The 20569-nt window shown below is 45.0% G+C and overlaps 1 protein-coding gene across 2 annotated transcripts in view; it reads left to right on the top strand.

Annotated features, from left to right (window-relative positions):
• ACOX3 (acyl-CoA oxidase 3, pristanoyl) overlaps positions 1-20569 on the top strand; it is a 409344-nt gene that overhangs the window by 180495 nt on the left and 208280 nt on the right. For both annotated transcript variants that reach the window (XM_085642483.1, XM_085642482.1), the window contains one exon: positions 13770-13866. In XM_085642483.1, coding sequence (XP_085498609.1) covers positions 13770-13866 — 97 coding nt within the window. The remainder of the gene's footprint in view (positions 1-13769; positions 13867-20569) is intronic.

Below are 20569 nucleotides of genomic sequence, written 5' to 3'. Positions count from 1 at the left end.
TGGTATTGGTTGTGCCAATTCATATGCGCAACCAATTGCGTGTTCACCACCTTTTCTGCTATTTTAGAGAAGTAAGACACGAGTGAAATAGGGTGCAAGTTATCCAATAGACCTTGATCCGCTGAGGGTTTTTCTTTAAGGGGAGGACAATTGTTTGCTTCTACATTACATCTTGACCTTCCCTAATGATTTTAGGCGGGTCTGGGTCAACTGGGGAACCGGATTTGATGCTTAGAGCTACACCTTTTACATTTTCCAACAAAGGGGGGAAAACTCAGAGAGGGAATTGGCCTCAAACACAGGGATTCTCTCGGATTGAGAAAATGTGCGGTAAGGGCCTCATCAGGAAAGGAATCGTATATTTTGGATACCTTCATAGCAAAGAAGTCAGAAATCTGGTTACATGACTCCGGAGAACTAATGGCAAAAGCCATCGTTCTCTCTAGGGAGGATAAATCTTCAAGGATAACAAACAGTTCTTTAGAGGAGTTGTCCGCCTGCTCTATTCTATCATTATAGTAAGCAGCGCTGTTTTTTTTTAATAAGTGAATGGTAGTTCTTTAGTTCTGACTTGTAGGCAGCCTTATTGCCATCGGAGAAATCTTTCCTCCATTGGCACTCTAAGCGATTGCAGGATTATTCCAATATAATCAGATCTTCATTGAGCCATGGCGCCAATTTGGTTAGTCTCTGAGGGATATTAGTAGTCCATGGAGCAACTGCCTCCAGTGTTTCAACAATCCACTTGTCCACTGTTGTGTTGGCGGGATTAATATCCTCTCCTAATCGAGGATGACTCCACTGAAGAGCTTGGGTGAAGCTCTCAGCATTGAATTTGGTCCATTTCCTGCGCGGAGTAATTGGGTAGATTCTAGCTGTTAGAGGGGGTTTAGCTAGTGGGATAGAGAATGCCACGAGATGGAAGTCAGACCAAGGGACTGCGATCGGAGCTTCAACCTCTAACTCTGAACAGTTGGAAAAGATGTGATCTAATATGTGACCCAGTTGATGTGTAGGGTGAGTGGATTTAAGCTCTAGCTGAAGGGCGGCTAATTCCTGATATAGGGATTGCGCTTCATTGCTAGTATGAGTGTCAAAACATAAATTTAGATCGCCCGGAACAGTTAGATTATTGTGGTGTAGTGCTGGTTGCACCACTGTTTCCACAAGGCTCAAAATAAAATTGGTTGGCCGGACCTGGGGGTCAGTAGATCAGGAAGCCATTGACCGTGTGATTGTCAGCTGTCGTTATAGTAAAGAAGGCTGTTCACTGTTATCTATATTGGCCGTTTCCATGGTACATTTTAGGGATAGTTGGTAGATAATGGCTCTCCCTCCTCCGCGCTTAATGAATCGGTCCTGTCTGAGGATGCCGTAATCTTGAGGAATAGCTTGTAGTATTTCGGGGGCAGAAGCCTCATTCAACCATGTTTCCGTGAGAAACATGGCATCAGGTTGATCATCTGCATTACAATCGTGGATTTCAATTTTATGTTTACTGAGTGACCTACAATTACTAAGTAGGAACTTTAGTTTGTGCTCTTTCCTGGAACCTATCTTCAATGCTGTCGATTTAAACAGGCAGTAGGTGCAGCACAATGTGTCTGCCTAGTAGATAGAGTGTGGTGGCATAATTCCAGGAGCAGTGTTTCCAGTTCTTTTAAATGTTCCGCTGAGTACCTCAGAGGCTGGTCGCTCCTGAAATGAGCAGTGGTTCTGGCACCTGGCCCCGGCTGGGCGCAGAGGGGCTTGCCTTTAGAGCACCAGCGGCGCGCCCTCTGCATGCCACCGCACCTCAGGCATGGATAATAAGACCGCCTCCGTGAGCGTGGCCAGAGCAGGACAATCCGATGGAGCGGTGTGTGGAGCGAGACGACTCGCATGCCCTGCACTCAGTATTCGGTGAGTTCAGGTCCAGGGAGAGAGCGTGATGCAGCGGTAAGTAAAAGAAGGGAGCCAGGCAACTCTGGCACCGAGGTGCTACACCGGGGTGCTACAAGGAAACAAAAACAGAACAAACCAAGGAAAATGATCTAGTATGGGAGCCAGGCACCTCCCAGCAATAAGTGCTTAAAAGGAAATTAAAAGTCTCATTAAGACAGCGCAAACGTGTAATTAAAACATTACACAAGACACACCCAGGGGGAAGTGGGAGCACACATTAACCAGCGCTCCTACCAGGAGTAGACTCCGGCGCGCCTGTGCTGCGGGCATGGAGATGGAGACCGCCTTTGGGGGCTTGGCCAGAGCAGGCCAATCTGATGCAGCGGGACGTGGAGCGAGATGAATCACCGCGCCCTGCACTCAGTATTCAGTGAGTTCAGGTCCAGGGAGACAGCGTGATGTAGAGGTAAGTAAAAAGGGGGAACCAGGCAACTCCGACACTGAGATGCTACACCGGGGTGCTACAAGGAAATAACAACAGAGCAAACCAAGGAAAAAGAAATAGTAATAACTGCTTACAAGGAAATTAAAAGTCTCATTTAGACAGCGCAAAAGTGTAATTAAAACAATACACAACACTCCATCGCGAGTGGAGACACACTCAGGGCTGGATACTTTAATACTAGGTATGGGCTTCTTGAAAATCTCATAATGGCTTTTGACCACAAGAAATTCTGAGAGATGTGGGATGTGTACAATGGTGATATACCTCGACGACCTCTTGATCTACTCATCTTCTGTATAAGAACAGCAGTACCAGGTTCGGGAAGTGTTGTTAATGAAGTATTCTGTGTATGCCAATCCAAGAAGTAGCTGTTCAAAGTTTCTACAGTCTATTTTCTTGGATTTGAAATTGTGCTTGTAGATGAATTCAATGTCACTAGTGAGCGGCAGTATCCATTGTGCCAATCACTGCATAGTGATAGTGCAAACATTACTGGAACCCTACCACTGTAGCCAGGTTTAAAACTACAAGTTTTTATATGTCAAAATGGCCTTTTTTTCCAATAATGAGTTGTCCATAAGACAGGGTCTATGGTAACTCAAAGTAGCATTTGTAGACATTGAATGTATTTGCTCCGTAGCAAGGCCGGCCGCCCAATAGGAAAGCTCTGGATGACAATATTACATTTAATAATGCGAAATTTGCTTAGGAAACAGCTAGAAATATAATTTAAAGTCTCTTCATTAATAGTTATTGCAAATCAAATTTAGTGGAAACATTGAATTTGTAATAACTATTAAGGAAAAGGTACTTTAAGAAAGGTACCTTTTTTCAGCCTAAAGCCTCAGAGGCTCCTTTGCATGAGCTTCAGCTGTCATTTATCAGCTGAACAGCCCCCTTGATGTGGTGTGAAAACTGCTTTCAGAGTAGGACAAAGGCCTTTGGTGTGGGGAGGTTTTTCTGTACTTTCAGCAGGATGACTAGCATAGCTGTGTCTAGGAACTTCATTAACTTCAAAGAGGCCTAACATGTCACAGGCAAATGTTAGCTGATACCTGGGCAGGACCCTTCTTTGTTCCCTATTCAGTTAGGGACCAATCCCAGTGGAAGTGGAGCTGCCCTGAGAACTGTCTTGAAGTGACCAAAGAGGAGGAGTTGCTAATTTCCCTGGCCACTCCTGTGCGGTGGGCACACAGGCTCTGCACAAGAGGAGAAGGATTTCACCATCTTACATTGGAGCAGGGAGTAGCACGAGGATTGTTTGCTGTGGGGCGCACAGGAACTGCTGCAAAAAGTGGGTAGGTTTACTCCTTGGAACTTTTTCCCCATTGGTCAGGAAGAAGCCAGAAGTCTCCTCACCCACAAGCAAGTGCCAGGCATAAATGTGGCACTCCTGGGTACTTTCTACAGAACCCTAATGGACTTGTGGAAGACAGAAGGAGGACTGTGAGGAAAACTGAAGGGCTGCACCTGCTCCCACTTGTACCCAAGACAAAGTGAACTCCCAGGGACAGTTGGCTGCAAGAAGTCCCTTAACCTGAAGAGCCCTGATGACGAGTTTCAACTGGACCTGCCCCAAGCTCTGCTTGTGGGTTTTGCTGTTATGAGTCTTGACCCCTATGTATTGTTCCTGAGGTCCTGGGACCCTTGGCTGTGTCAAAGAGTATTTCTCCTAATATTGTGAAAAACCTGGGGCTTAGAAACTTTTTGGTTCAAGTTCCAACCCAGCCAAGTCAATCCGATGAAGGTGGGTTGCCACTGGACCAAAGATTCAGGGCGCTCCCACTCAGAGCTTTCTGCAGCAGCAAATATATTTCAGCGAGAAGTTGTGGGGATGGCATCCTGCCTCGAGGAACCCTGTTCAGCTACAGCATCCAGCCTTGCTCTGCTGGAGAGAATGCGAGTCCAAAAGAGTGACTAAGTCCAAACATCGAAATCTTCACCAAGTGAAGCTACCAAAAGTATACGGCCAGTGAGGGACCTTTCTTGATTGCAAATTTTAAATTTCTCCCTCTAAGCATCAACCGACAAAACTTACTCTCTCACCTAGCTCTAAGAGCTGGTGACATATATTACGCCTTCTTCCAGAAAGAGATCATTAAAAAAACTGAAAAATAAAACTAACTATGCTCTTTTGGCATATTCAGTTGTTTTTCTCCTATATGCATTCACACAGACGGCAATATTTTGGCACTTTTACCCATCATTAGAAAATCCAGTAGGACAGGTTTTAATGTAATTGACAACAATTGTGCATACAATGCATGCAAACAGCATGTGTGAATGTTTTTTTTTTTTACATTTGTTGGTATATTAATATCTTTAGTGCGGGGTCGGCCATGGACCGACACCAGCACTCTTTCCCCAGTACATCTGTCGCACATTGGCCAATGCTGAGCATGGCTTTAAAGGACCCTGTGGTGTGAGCACTAAAGGGTTTCCTTTTTTTAAATATCGACTTATGGGAAAGAGCTCCTCCAACAGCCTGAATCTTTTTTCTTGTGAAATGACGATCCACACGCTGACGTAATTTCAGGGAAAGTGTAATGAACCGATTGGCTCATTTCAGTTTCACTGCATTGGTGCTTGGGGCATACCTCTGCCCCCTGAGCACTTATTGTCATGGGGGAATACTGTTGGAAAGTGGGCAATGTCCCCTTTCCAGCGCTGCCTTTCCCTAGTGGATCCCTGCTTGGGGATTGTGCTCGGCACATGACACCCCAGCAGGGATCTGCTACACTAGGCCACAAGGGATGAGGATTGCATGGGGAGCGGCCCCTAATCAGGGGCCTGTGCTCCCCCTGCTCCTGGGCCAGTTAGTCTTTTTGCCTCCACTGGGGGACAGATGGTGGTGTTCACCCTCAGCCTCACTAGACATCAGGGAGTTTTAATTGACTGTATTTTTTCAGGGGGAGGCGGTAAGCCCCAAAGTCATGGGTTTTGGCTCAACTCTGCCCTGGCCCCCATTAGTCTTTCTGCTCCTCCCGGTGGTGGCTGAGGATGTTCACCTTTAATCTGCCTCTGCTGGGATGGAAGAAGGCCCGCTAGACACCAGTGATTTTTACATTGGACTAATATTAGAGGGGGAGCATCCCCAATGTCATAGGCCTGTGCTGCCTCACTGCCCCGGGCCTAGTTAGTCTTTCTACCCACTCCTGCAGGGTGGATGGTGTTGATCACCCCATCTCTCCCCAGTAGGGCAGAACGCCCATCAGACAACAGAGATATATTTTATTGTTGTAGAAAAAAAATATGGTGTGTGGGTGGACCACTCTGGTGATGGGCCTATCTTCCAACCCTAAAAGCTCAACAGTCTTTCTGCCCACCTGAGCGCAGAGCCCCATCCCATGGCAAGCAAGAAGATATGTTGATTCTTTTGGCCTCAGTCTTGACATATGGATTGGCAGAATAAGAGTAAATTCAAATTTCCTCCTACTAGCCATGGTGATAGGTGCGCTATTTGGGCCTGTGCTCTGCCACCCAGGGAAACCAACTAATTTCAGCCAATTTGAAAATGATATACCCAGGTAACTCCAGGGTGATGTGCCTTGCATGGATCCTACAATGTTTTCTTACCCACAATTCTCTGCAAACATTAAACTATGCATTTTCCTCACATTTCTGAGTAGGAAAGTTCCAGAATCTGAGGGAAAACCTAACATCAGCAAACACAAAGGGCCCCAAAACCCAACATGAAGAAATCGGCAATAGAGGTAATGGTTGGTAGTGGCGGTATGTAGCTGGATGGCAACCCTGGGAAACCTGCCAAACTCAAACGTTTCTGAAAACTAGTCCAGGATGGTGTGCCTCGCATGGATCCCACAACAGTTTCTTCCCTACAATGCCCTACAAACCTCAAACTTTGCCTCAAATCACATACTTTCCTTGCATTTCTTTTGTGTAAACTACTGGAATCTGCAGGGCTCTACAAAAATCTTACTTCCCACCGTTCCCACAATAAACATGCTACTCTGCTTGTGTGACTGGTCCTAGTGCCCGCAACAGGAACAGATCACACCAGGATCAATAGGGGTCCTAGCAGATCTCCCATTTTACCATGTGAATTGCTCTATACTAGTACAAATGAAAAACCATTGTAAGGTGCAACTCAGATGTTGGCTCTGAGTACGTCAGGTTCTTGGAGAATCTACAAACCCTATATATTGCTGCAACCAGAAGGGTCTAGCGTAGGTAACAGTATACTGCTTTTGTAAATCGGCCATCATGTCAAGAAATTATAGATTAAAATATTGCCTCAAATGGATGTTTTTTCCTACTCATTCATCATATTTTCTTCTCAACGGTTAATTTCCTTGAGAAAACCTTGAGGGATCTACACAAACGACCTCTTGCTAAATTCAGAATTTTTTCTACTTTTCAGAAATGTAAAGATTTCCAGAATCATCCATAGGTTTCATACCCTTTTCCTCCACACGCTGGAAGCAAATTGAAAGCACAAAATTTAGACAAAATAGGCTATGTCTTAGAAAAAGGCCAAAACTCTGACTAACATGTGTTTTAGATTCAGCTCTGCTTCTTCCTGAAAGTTGGGAAGATGGTGATTTTAGCACAGCAAACCTATCATTAATGTCATTTGTAGGAAAAAAATCACTTTCTTGCTCAGCACAAATTGTGGGTATATTTTGGCATTTTCTCAGTCCTCTTCATGGGCATCCAGAAAACCTTAACATTTCAATGATGTTGGGGAAAAAAAGGAGAAACAAATTGTGTGGATACCTTATCTTGAAAAGTAATTATGGAGGTTTAAGTGCAAAGTACCCCAGATAGCCAAGAAGGGCCCAGCACTGAGGTGAAAAAGCCTTTTGCAGTGAACAGGTTAAAGCCAGACATGTTGGCTTTGCCAGTGCTTGTTTCTGGTTTTCTTTTAACCAACATGAATCTCACACTAACTCCTCTTATAGCTGCTTTGTACTTGCGTTTCCATGTTTGTTTTTCTTAGCTTGGTGGCTGGAATGACAAATAACGTTGGCTTTATGATTCACTCTGGAAAGCTGTTTGGAAAGGACCGAACATCTATAAATGCAAGTTCATTGCAATGTCAGTCATAAAACAATACCATGGTTCCTCTCTTTGAAAACAGCATGCCTGGACAGTTCACTTGAATGTGCTCAGTGCTCTCTGCTTTGTGCAGTCAGATTTTACGGCTGATTGGCTACAGGAATGTGCTTGGTACTAATGGTTTTGTGTGTGGCTGTCCGTGCTAATCCAAAGGTTTCCATGGAACACAGATATGATAAGTGAGGCAGGGCACACTGACGCTTGTGCTGTTCTGGTGTCCAGAGCCATCAAGGTTATTATCCTTGCTGAAATATGTTGTTGAATGTCATGGCTAAAGAACAAGATGTTCATGCTTTCAAAGTAGCTACTTTCACAAGTGTGTTCATCAATGTTTATTCGGTTTCAATCACAACCGTAAAAGATATAATCGCATAGCAAATACATTAAATACAGTATCATAGATAAATAGCAATACAAATAGAATAAAATCACAGTTAAAACAATGTACATTAAAAGTATATAACCACATAGTATCAGTCGTTTGAACAAACATTCCCTGGATAAAGTCCACGAAATGAACACAAATCCCAAGTGTTCTGAATTGCTTTTACTCCCCGTTGGCTATTTTTAGGTCATAATATTTTCCGAAAAGGATGCAAACGTCCCTTTGCAATAGAGTAGTAGGCAATGTAAATCAATAAAAATCATTTGTACCCAGTTGTAGTGACATCAGACACCTTTGCGACTTGGTGATGTGCTGCTTTTTACAATACCCACATTGTCCTGATAATGATCCCGTCATCAATATGGATCAAAACGCCATCGACTAAGTAGGCCGATCCAATGAAATTTGTATCTTAGCTAGTTCTCATAGTTGTATATTACGAAATCTTTGTAGTGCACAACTACTTCTCTAGATCACATTAGTGTGTCACTCTGAGCACCGACACCTTTGTTCCTCACTGTACATTGTTATACATCTGTAAATATATGACTATTTGATGTCCATTACATTTTGTTGGTATTAAGGACCATTGTTCTCTCTTCTTTAATTGACACCCCAGGTCCCTACTAATCATAGTCTTTCCCTTGTTTTTAGGTCTCGCCTGACCCAGTGCATGCGCTGGTCTGGTGAGACATTTTGTGAGGGCTCCAAAAAGTGCTACCAGGCCAGCCTAGAGCTACAGTGCATGTGCGCGGGCGCGCGCCGCGATTACTTTCACTTTCGCTGCCGCACGGCCGCTTTGAGGTTTGATCGCGATCACTTTCACGGCCGCTTTGATGTTCTCCGTGAGGCTTCAATAGATTGCAGCAGTTAAAACAAGCATTGGCATAGCCAATAGGTCTCGCTTTTGGGACCTTACAAGTGTTTAGTTATGCAACTGTTGCATGGCTAACACTTATAAGGTCCCAAAGGCGAGACCTATTGGCTATGCCAATGCTTGTTTAGTATTGCATTTCAGCATTAAGGCACTATGTTAGGAGTTTGCAGAGCTCGAAAGGGAGCATGTTTTGATGCACACTGTTCTCCAGAAAAACAAGGGCACAGACAAGGATGCTCTTATAGAAGAGTACATGCAGTGTTGAACTCTTGCAGTCTGGTCCTGCGCCCCGCTCCTTAAATATCTTAGTTAAATAAAAGAAGGATGCTGTTCCTCTAGAAAAGGCAAGAGCAAGAATTGAGAAGCTCGTAGTCGGGACCAGGAGAGGGGCTGATCGACTGGATCGGGGGATCAGTGTGATCAGAAGTGATTGCCCTCACGCACCCAGATGGGTGTCATGCTTTAATTATTGGGCCGATGCTGCAATGCCCAACGGGCCCCTGGAGGGGGCTCTTTATCAGAAATCTTCTGATTTTTAGCTGTAATGATGAATGAAAGTTGAGGATGTAGTGAGTGTAGGGTAGTGTGCTAGGTGATTTGAAACTGTCTATAAGATACCAAAAACAGTTTTAATAGGGTGATGTCATTGACAGGAGTAAAAACAAAATAGCGCTGCCACAGGAGACAATGAACCGTGACAGCGCAATACCAGATGCACATTCTGATTTTACACTAATAGAGAAAACTTTCGATTCCACATTCGGTGGCTGGGAACCCACGAGATGAGATTAGGAAAGACATAATAATAAGAATGTATCTATACTCATCTTTTAGTTTTTCAGTAAGTAGCTTATTTGACTTATCTGTGTATAATTGTTGTATTATTAGTGTTAGTAGCTGAATTGAAACATGTAGGGAAAACAATAGTCCTTCCCCCCCCACAAATACATTAGAGTGCTAGAAATGATGCCAGTGATTTGGTGTTGTTGCATAACTACTTTAGAGTCTACCATGGCAACTAGGATGGAAGTGATAAATGGGTTAAAACAAGCATTTGCAATGCAATAGGTCTCGCATTTGCGAGAGTTTGAGCTATTGGCATTGTAAATAACAATGCCTTTTATTTATGTGTTTTGAAAACCTGCAAGTGGTGCTTAAACACGCACTTTGTACTTGTAGTCCTTGCTTATGAGAAGCAAGGCTGGCAGTAAAAGAGGCACAGTTACTGCCAGTTCTGAAATGATGAGACTATAAAAGAATTATAACGAGTATCTTTGGAGTTACATCAAAGGCAGCAAAGGGCCCGATAGGGACTCGTCTCAGCACCTTCTTTTTAGAACTGCTGGGGCTAAGCACTTAAAGCCCTGTCCTGCACTAAACATGGCTTGAATAAAAGCCTTTTGAAAATGTAATTGTGGATTTCTTGCATGCACCCTTGTGGCGAAAGGCTGCTAGAACTTACCACAAGAATAAAATAATATGTCTGACAGCCTGTCATTGTTATGTGCTCGATAAGCAATATCTCCAGGTAAGCTGAGTCGGGATATGTGTGTCGAGATGTGTCTGTTCCTTCTGTTCAGAATGGTCATGTTGGTTTAGACTTGTGCTTGGCAAAGAGACAAGACGGATCTACCAACTCTTGTTTATATAATGTACCCAAAAGCTATCACTCAGTGCAAGGCCCAGCCCTCTCCTTCACTGCTACTCAGCAGTATCAGTGCTGTTCTGTTCCCTGTCCTCTCTTAGTGTCGCAGCTAGGCTCGTAATCTCTTACCACACAGCCGCTTGTGCTATGCCCACTGATGCTGGTGCTATGACCAGTCCCCTCATTGTGGGAAAGGTAGTCTCCGCCCCTTCTAACACTGCTCACTTCCGCCCACTGATGCCCATGGGTATCATTGCTAGGCTAGTCCCGAGGTGCCTGCCTGACCAGGGTGGAGGTGATGTAGCTGGTAAAATGTGCATCTCTCTGGCATTGGGGTCTGGGCATTGACAAATGAGGCACCTCCTATCTGGTGGCAGAATTATGGGTTTTTGATGGCGGTGTCAATACACTGAGGCTTTATTAAGCACCTCGGAACCATTTTACTGTTTCAGGATGTGGTCTGTCAAATTTGGCTATGGAGCATTTAATGCAAGCGCTTCCGGTGTTGCTGCTATGTCTGCACACAGGTTGGAAAGACACATTCACTCCTACGTCACTTCTAAACAAAGGAGTTCATTGGGCACTTTCAGTGCACAATTCAAGGCAATGTTTCCAAACCCTGGACAAAATGCAACCCTGACATTCAAAGTGGTTGACGAGGACAGTGCGTGGTCTTCAGCCTTCCTGAAGAAACATTTGAACATTAAAAAACATACTCTGTCTTTCTGTTGCCGGCTAAAAAAACAGGGAGGTACGGGGCAGCAGCATGCGTGCCCCGTACTGTTAAAGGTGGCTTTGCAACGAGGGTGCAAAACACCCATTTTTGTTTTAACTTTGTTCAATCCTGCAACTTTTAAGTTGTCATATCAGTCGTTTTGTTTATATAACTTCTTGACATACCTGAACACACCTGACACTCAGAAATAAAGACGAACATAAGGCCAAGCACATTGAAAGGCATTCAACCAAACAGATACAAACCTGGCATAATACATACAAAATAAACAACCATGCGTAATTCATTTAGTGCGTACTACCTCAATGGGTCCATTTCACACCGCTGTAAATACCTGCTCTAGTCCAGATGATGCTGCCAAACGCCATAATCATGAATGCTTTTATAAAGATGGTTATACAGCTTTGACAAGATTTCACTGTATTATTTTTACCGGGAGTATACCCAATAACCTGCCTGATCTCCACTCACCCTGACATTTTTAACTGATATTTTATATTCCCGAACTATTCCTCATCTGCTTTACACCACCAGTGACACAGCCGTGAAGCTGTTTATTACAAGTTAGCCAGCTCAGCGCTCTGCGATAAACAAAATTGACATCTCTGACATCAGGTGCAAGCGCTTTGAAGCGGTGGCCACGACCTTTGGCAGGGGCTGCCTCTTTCAGGGTACCCTGAAAAGAGGGAGTCCCTGTGCTGATAGAAACGTGTGTGTATCTGGTGGGGGGGGAGGTGTCTCTGGAGAAAATCAAAGACTTCTTGGCATTAACGTTTGACTGGCATGGGTACACAGTGTTATATACCCCCTAGCACACTTATGGTTGTGCGTGGCCCAGATTGGCACATTAGGCACATGCGTACAGGCCCCACACTGCCTGTGTTCTCCCTACAACTTCAAGTGTTGGCAAGTTTAAATACAGATAGGGCTGCAGCACGTACCGGTGGACAGAGAACAAAGAAGAATGGGCTGTCCTACAGCATGTACAGCATAACACATGTAAAGCACGCGTTCACACGTTGCGGCTGTGTAGCACTTGATAATTATTACACAAATACAGGGCACTCGTGTATCGACCTCGGAGGGGTAAAGGCTGAGGGGGCCCACCGGGATTCGAACCTTTGACCATTAGGTCTAACACTTTTGAAGCCGATGCATTAGTCCACCGAGCCATCGTGCACACGTAACTACTGACAGCAGGTGAGATTAACCAGTGTCCCACGGCCTGCTGATCACCACAGGCTGTGCTTGGTCGCCAGCTCTTTGTTTGCCCTCTTGGTATGAACAGTGCCCGGAGTTGCCCCAGGCTTTTTAAGTGCTGCCACCTGTTTATCTTTTCCATGGTGCAAGTCCAAGGTTCACTTATCACAGACGTTTGCTGTGACATTCACCATGAATTTACACTGCCCGCTGGTGCCTGCATGCATTACTTATTCAGCAATGGACCATCACTTGCCCTTTTTTTAGTGTTCATGACATAGCGACGTTTACAAACATGGTGGTGTTTATATATATTATAGATATTGCGACCTGAAAAGGCAGATAACGAAATATGTTGGTGCGATACAAAATAAGGTGCCGCTTGCCAGATTGGACGACTCCAGTATAATGAAACCAGGCTAAGTATCTGTGAGCCGAGGCTTTGCTAGTGCAGGTCGTCCCCTCTTAATAATGCATTATCCTTTCAAGAAAGCAGGTTTGGGATCAGTTATTTTCATCGCAAAATGTGAATACTTTCTACATAACGATAAACGTGCGCAAGATAGTCGAAGATGAGTTGCCAATGAGAAGTCGTGGACAACGTGAGGGGGACGGGGTAGAGAAGGCACGGACAATGGGAAGGGGGCAGGGTAGAGTAGGCGAAGACAACGGGAGAGGCCGGGGTAGAGAAGGCGGGGACAACGGGAGGGGGTAGAGAAGGAAAGGACAGCATAAAAAAAAGATGGCACACTGCACTTCAATTAAAAGAAGTGCAAACAGAGGGGACTTAAACTGTAGTTAGGCGTCGCTGAATCGGGACTACACGTAAGTTAGCAAATGACCAACAGAAAGAGAGATAACGAGAACAGTACCACAAGTAAGCCAATAGCAAGCGAAAAAACAGATTACATGAAGTTTAAGACAATATACAGATTACTTTATGTCTCGCTGAGACAGCGCATGCATGCGCTGCCAAGGCGAGACCTTAAAAGGTTCACAGACTTGCAGACCTCACTGGGGACCACTGGTTTCCTTTCCCTACCCCTTGCCCCACAGTTACCCTTCACTTCTCCCAGGTTTACCCCCTCCACCTTGCGCAGACGCTTCCTATTTAGTGCCCACAGCGCTTTAAAGGCCCTTGAGCCCTGACACAGTCCTTTAGCGGGTCGGATCTCGCCTCCCTAGGCTTCTTCTAAGCGCCTCCGCCTTCCACATAGCTCTGTCAATGTTGCATGCACACGATATTATGCCAATGTGTCTGATTGCCGAACGATGTCTTTCCATGCAATGACACCAGCACTGTATTACCGTCTTCCCCTTTTTTGATGTCAAATTCAATAAACAGAATTTGAGTTAAAAAAGAAGGTTGACTAACAACTGAAAAACGTTCATTTATTGTTCTACACTATTCACTAAACATTCGCCAAATAACTTTCACTTTTATTGTAATTTTTACAGATTTGCCATGTTTCACAACGTTCGAATTCCTCAAGAAAATCTATTGAATAGAAACGGTGACGTCTCAAGCTTGGGAGTCTACATTACTCCATTTAAGGTATGACTTATGTGTATTAGAAAATATGTGCCATTATAGATTCATTTTTTTTAAGAGAGGTCATATGTACGTGTGTGCACAATAATTATTTCAAAATCAATGCAATGCAATGATCTTGCTGATAACTTCCGCACAGTTTGGAAAATCTGCACAAAACTTTCCAAAACAAGCATTCAGTTTAAGTTCTTGAAGGCAAATATCGTACACATCTGTCAAGCACGGCCCTAAAAATAAGAGGTGGTGGGAAGTGACATTTCCCATTTTAACTCCCTCAGTTTTCTTTGTGTGTTTTTTGGTTGAACGAAATTACACCAGACTTGATATTTTAGCAGAAATTTACCGAAGAAGTGCCTTTGCTTATTTTTGTGTCTATCAGTTCAGTACTTTTCCATAATATCAATCGGTGCTCCAGTCTGGGCATGTAGTGGCTAAGTTCTAGAGATATTTGGACTGTTAATTTGTGGATTCGGAACTCACAGAGGATTCTCAAATCCAATAAAAACAACATTTGCAATGCAGCCGGTCTCGCCTTTGGGACCTTAAAAGTATTTCCCCATGCAGCACATTATCCTGGGTGTTATATCTATTGCTCTCATTTAGCCTTAAACAATGCCCTGTACGTGAAACACTCATGCTGCCAAGGTTTCAAATTGCTATGTGTGATATTTTCATGATTTCACTGTAACTATGAGTGACATTTCAAAGACTATGAGTGACACTTTCTCGCGAGCAAAACCTAGCAATGAAGGCAAGGGAATCATAGAAATATCAGAAATTACATCTATTTGAGCATAGTTGCTAATGTTTCAGATTGCTTACACGTGACATTTTCATAGATTCAGTGGATTTATGAGAGTAATTCAACGACAAAATGTGTGACATTTAGAGTGGCCATTTCTAGGGACCAAAATCATGCAATGAAGTCCATGGAAACAGACAAATATCAGAAATCACACTTATTTGAGCAACAAAAAAGTTGAACTCTGCAGCAGGTGCTTTTTGGGGTTTTGAACAATGTCTGCAAGGTCTAATATGCCATCTGTTTTTTAGTGGCCACAGCAGTGTCAGGGTGGTCTTTAATACACTGCATAATGATGGATGAAGATGCTTCAGTTAATCTTAAAAACTGGATCATCTGGCTAGCACTCCCTCCCATTGTATGTGGCAGTAAACATTTAATAACACTGCAAAAACAGCTGACCACTGCCTGTGCAAGAATCTTCATCTGTACCTTTAATGGACTTATTGCCATAAACACAAGGTGAAATGCGTAAATGTAAAAAGCCAGTGAAGCATACGTCTGCAGAGTGTAGTGACAGAGTACACACCCGCCAGCTCTTCGTAATGTTATGATTTTCTGCCTGATATTAGCGCACGGGATTGCTAAACCTACGTGCTAATTCGGCGATAGAAAAAAAAAGAAATTATCTTTCATGTGCGGATTCCCTGCTGTGCCCTGGAGCCATGCGTGTCTAGGGGTTTGGGTATAGGCAGGAATCCCGCTGAATGCACGGACAGCAGCAGCACAACCGGTGCGGTCAGCCCTCACACCAATCAGCAGCCTGAGCCTCACAAAGCTCCTCAACCTGGCAGTGTTACCATCAGAGCCTGCTGCTGCAGCCTGCACTTAATGGGGATCCATATTTTCTGCCACGCACCTGGGCAAACTTGCCCCCCCGCGCTCACTCCACTGTATCTGGCCACGCTGCTTAGCTTTCATTAGCAGAAAAGGAAAACGAACAGACAAAAATATTTGCAATGCAATTGCAAATGAGCGTCCACCGTTGTCCTGGCTTCCTAGAAAGTGAAAGCGGGAATGGCCGCTCAATGTAAACAAAATTCATCGTCGTGCTTGAGATAGCAGAAACTTAATAAAGAAAATGTAACAGGTCCGGTGTAACAACCAAGTAAAGGGGCCAATAGCCATGGGAAGAATTGAATGACGACATGGCCGTACTAAGGAGGAACTAACAAGCCTCATAATAAATCAAAAGACAGCAATTAGGAAGGACAAAGACACAAGCCAAGGAAAAGGATGGGTGGAGAGTGGGCAGAGCTTCCACTCCTTACTGAATACTGCATGCCTCGCAAAACGAGCAGCGCATGTGCGCTGCCGCTATAGGCTCGACCTAAAAATAAAAGGCAAATCATTGTACTAGAGAGGTTTTTTCCTATTATACTATATGGATTCTCGAATATGGCTGCAGAGTTGCGAATCCTCTGCACTGTGATTTGTTGGACATCAAAGAAAAATTTCTGTTGTGACCACTATTACCAGCGTGCTGCTCTAAGCACCATACGGGGAAAAGGTTTGTAAGGGGCAGGATAAACCTACCCTAACCACCAGGTTATATATTTTGAATGCGGACATGGAAACTAATTTTCTCTGCTCAATTGAGTGTTCCAAAGGAGTTGCTCTAGTGGGACAATCAATCAGTCAATCAAGCGGTACTTACAGAACGCAGCTTATTAACTGAGAGGGTATCCATGCACTGTGCTATGGGTATCAGTCGAAGATCCAGGTCTTGAGTCCCTTCCGGAAGTGAGTCAATGTCGGTGAAGTACAGAGGAGAAGGGTGTTCCAGGACTTTGCTGCGAGGAGGGTGAAAGAGCATCCTCTGGTGCGTCAGCGGCGGATGCGTGGTATCAGGGCAAGGTGAGCGTAGGTTCCTGGGAGGTGGTGGAAATTCAGGCGGTGGTTCATGTAGGCCAGTCCTAGGTCGTGGAGGAAGCTTAAATTTGCATCTTTCCTGGATGGGGAGCCAGTGGAGGTCTTTTATGTGCTGGGTGATGTGGCTCCTCTTGGGTAGTGTGAGGACCAATTTCTGTGTTGCGTTCTGAATCGTCTGGAGTCTTCGTGGTGCCTTCATAGAGTGCTTTGCCGTAGTCCAGCCGACTGGTGATGAGGGCCTGCATCACTGTTTTCCTGGTGCTGATGGGGAGCCACTTGAAGACTTTGCAGAGCAAGCGGAGGGTGGGGAAGCAGGCTAAAGAGACTGCGTTTACCTGACGTTTAATGGAGATTTCGCTGTCCAGGATGATGACTGCGTTGCAGGTGTGGTCTTTTGTAGTGTGGGTGGGTCCGAATTCCGATGGACACTAGTAGTCATTCTAGAGGGAGGTGTATCTGCCGAAGATCAGAACTTAGGTTTTGTCCATGTTGAGTTTCCGGTGCTGTGAAATTTGATCTTCGTCCAGGTGGGGTCCATTGAGAGCGAGAAGACGAGCTGGGTATCGTCAGTGTAGGAGATTACATTGATGTTGTGGGTTCTGACAATGTCTGCAAGTGGTGTCATGTAGATGTTGAAGAGGGTTTGACTGAGGGATGAGCCTTGTGGATGCCCCAGGTGGTGTACATGGTTTGCAAGGTGAAGCGTGGGAGAGTGTTTCTCTGGTTGCACTCCATGAGAAAGGAAACCATCTATCTGAACGCATTTTCAGTGATTCCAATCTGGCGCAGTCTATCGATGAGTGTATGGTGGAAGACCGTGTTGAAGGCTGCGGAGAGGTTGAGCAGGATCAGGGTGGCTGATTCTCCTCTGTTGAGGTGGGTGTGGATGTCATCTTTAGTGGCGGTCAGGGCTGTCTCGGTGCTGTGATTGGCTATGAAACCAGATTGGGAAGGGTCTAGCAGGTTGTTGGTAATGGTCTGGAATTTGAATATGGTGGAAGGTACTGTGAGAAATTGTTTGACAGGAGTGTGAGTTCTGGTCAAGGAGCAACCACAATCCTTATCCGGGTGAGACACAAGCCCACCCAAAATTAACCTGTGCTCGATGATCTGGTAGCTTGGCATAGAGCAGTCAGTCTTATATTAGAGGCAATGTGCAAAGTATTTGTACAACACCTCAGATAGTAGTAAAGTAAAAACGCCACACAAAAAAGGATCCCACACCAAATTAGAAAAATAGTACTTTCTTTAATAAATAAAACATGACAAAAATCCAATTAGTAGAACCGGAGACATTCAATTTTAAAGATTTTAGTGAAATGGTGCCAAAAAAGCACAAAGCGCCAACTGTGGATATCTGGCCGCGCTGGACTGGGACAAAGTCCCAAGTTCAGGACGACCGTGATGGATCGTGGGCCGGCTACAGGGACCCAATTAAGTCTGCTGAACAAGGTACTGTAAATCCTAGTTTGCAGAGCATTCCAAGGATCCGCATTGAAGATGCGTTGTGCAGCGGAAGCGATGCATGGGCTCTGAGATGTGGTGAGGGTGCGATGCGAGGACCTGTATGGTCATCGAGGATCCTGTCAACTGGGCTTGCGGCGCAAGGGCCGGCATCACGGATGCTGCATGCAGCCTGGGCGATGCTACGGTTCCGAGAGCTGCAAGGCTACGGGGAAGACCGGTGTAGTCGTCCAGGCTGCAGTTGAGAGATGCAAGGGCTTGGGACAAGGATGCATTGTGCAGCAACGGTTTGAAAGGCGATGCAGGCTACGCTGCCAATGCATGTCTTTGCGACGGGTCCAATCCACACAACAGCGGAGATGTGTTGGTTCTGCTCGGAGTTGCTCACAGCAGAGGAGATGCATCAGTTATACTGAATTCAAAGAGGCTGGCATAGCACCTTAAGCTCACTTCCAAGGGTCCGGAACTGAGGTGGCACCATGTGACAGGGTACATTCACAGATAGCAGAATCCAGGTGCAAGTTTGGAAGGATGTTCTGTCCCTTAGGCTCCAACTGTGGAGGCCAACCCACTACCCCTTGGAGACACTCTGGGTTCTGGGTTCTAGAAAGTCAGGTCCAGTCCTTCTCCCCAAGGCAAGAGGACAGCAGGTCATCAGAGCAGCAGTTCCTTCAGAGCAGCAGTCCAGCAGAGTGGCAGTTCTTTCTGCAGCACAGCAGTCCTTCTTCCTGGAAGAGTATTCACAGGTCCAGACGTGTACTGAAGTGGTGGTGTCTGAGGTCCAGTATTTATACACAGTTGTGCCTTTGAAGTGGGGAAAAGCTTCTAGAGACTTGCCTTTGAAGTGTGCAGATACTCTGCCTTCCTGGCCCTGGCTCCAGACTAACTACAGGGGGTATGCAGCTCTTTGTGTGGAGACAGGACACAGCCTATCCAGATGTAAGTGGAGCTGGGCCCAGCGCCTCCCTTCCATCCTGCCAGTGATGGCCCATTCAGCCACATCTAAGCTCCCCATTGTGTGTTGCTGTATAGGGGAATACACAAAGCTCAACAGTTAGCCGCGCACAGTCATGTCAGCCACACCCAGAGACAGGCTGCAGGTGCAAATAACTAAATGCAAGAAAATACCAACTTTCTAAAAGACACATTTTCAGAATTGCAAGTTAATGTCCGGCTTCAACATAATTTAGAATTTTATATTGTTATTCCAGTGACACAAAACATGAAGGGGTTATCTGTTCTCATTTAGAAACTGCACTATAAAATAGAATAAGGTCATTCCAATGCAATGTTATCCTATGGGAGAGGTAGGCCTTGTAGAGTTAAAAACAATTTCAAGTGTTGTTCGCTACCAAGACTTGTAAAACCTAAATCTACATGTCCAACTTTTTACACACATTGCACCCTGCTCTCTGGGCTATCCAGGGCCCACCCTAGGGGTGACTCAAATGTATCAAAAAGGACGAAATTCGCATCCCGGCCTGGCAAAGTTAACCCTTTGCCAGGCCGAAATGGCAATTTAAAACCGCACAGGCTCTGCAGTGGCAGGCTTGTGACATATTTAGAGAGCTGCTTGAGTGGGTACCACAATCACTGCTGCAGGCCCACTAGCAGCATTTAATTTACATGCCCTTGGGCACAGAAAGCGTCACTTTACTAGGGACTTACAAGTAAATTAAAGATGCCAATTGGCTATAAGCTAATGTTACCATGGTTTAGGGTAGGTGCACAAGCCCTTTAGCACTGTTTAGACAAGTACAAGGTGTCCTAAGGCTAGCAAAAACAGGAGGTCTGAAGGCAAAATGTTAGGGGGAAACCACACCAAGGGTGCTAGGTCTAACACGTATGTTCTGGGTACAGGGGCAGTATTGGGTGTAGAAGGGGTGATGGCAGTAGCAGGTGTAGTGGGAGATAATTTGAACTCGGTAGGAAGTGGGTGTTGATCAGAATTCTTTTGTGCATCAAGTGTCTTAGCTTGGTAGAGAATCTGGTCATGTTAAACAGAGTTCTGTAGTAGGGGATCTCTGTGTATAGTCATAATCTATGAATAGTCCCGCCCATGTGCGGGGACCCCGGAGCAATCAAAATATCTCTTAAGCTGTCCCACATTTGCAAACCTGCAAAGACACTTAAGAGACAGACAAAATAATACAGCCTAATAACAATATGGCTGCACTGGCCAGCACTTCCTCTGAAGTGAACACAAAAGCCAAAATAAAGTTTAAATGTCATTTTTATTCACATCTGACATGTTCCTTTATTGTATCACACTCCCTTCACCAAAATCCCTTTAAACAATAGAGAGGAAGGGGTGGACAGACAAGCCCTATAGGCTGTCATTATGTGTCTGCTAAAGGGATACCGTGCCTTTAAGAAACTCTCCAGAGACCCCCGGTATCCCAGGATGCACAGCCAAAGCAAGTTACTTTCAGTTCTTTTTTCCGGCTCCTGCTAGCAGGACCCTGGAGCTTGAGCTCTGCCCTTTTGGGTGGATATTTGGACTAAATTTTAGATTTTTGGATAAATAGTGTGTTCATTCGACGTCTAGAGCCTTTCTTTACTGCATCC

The sequence above is a fragment of the Triturus cristatus genome, chromosome 2_2, assembly GCF_964204655.1.
Source record: "Triturus cristatus chromosome 2_2, aTriCri1.1, whole genome shotgun sequence".
In the NCBI taxonomy this organism is placed as follows: domain Eukaryota; kingdom Metazoa; phylum Chordata; class Amphibia; order Caudata; family Salamandridae; genus Triturus; species Triturus cristatus.
Note: the sequence above shows the minus strand (reverse complement) of the source record. Positions and strands in the feature narration are given on the sequence as shown.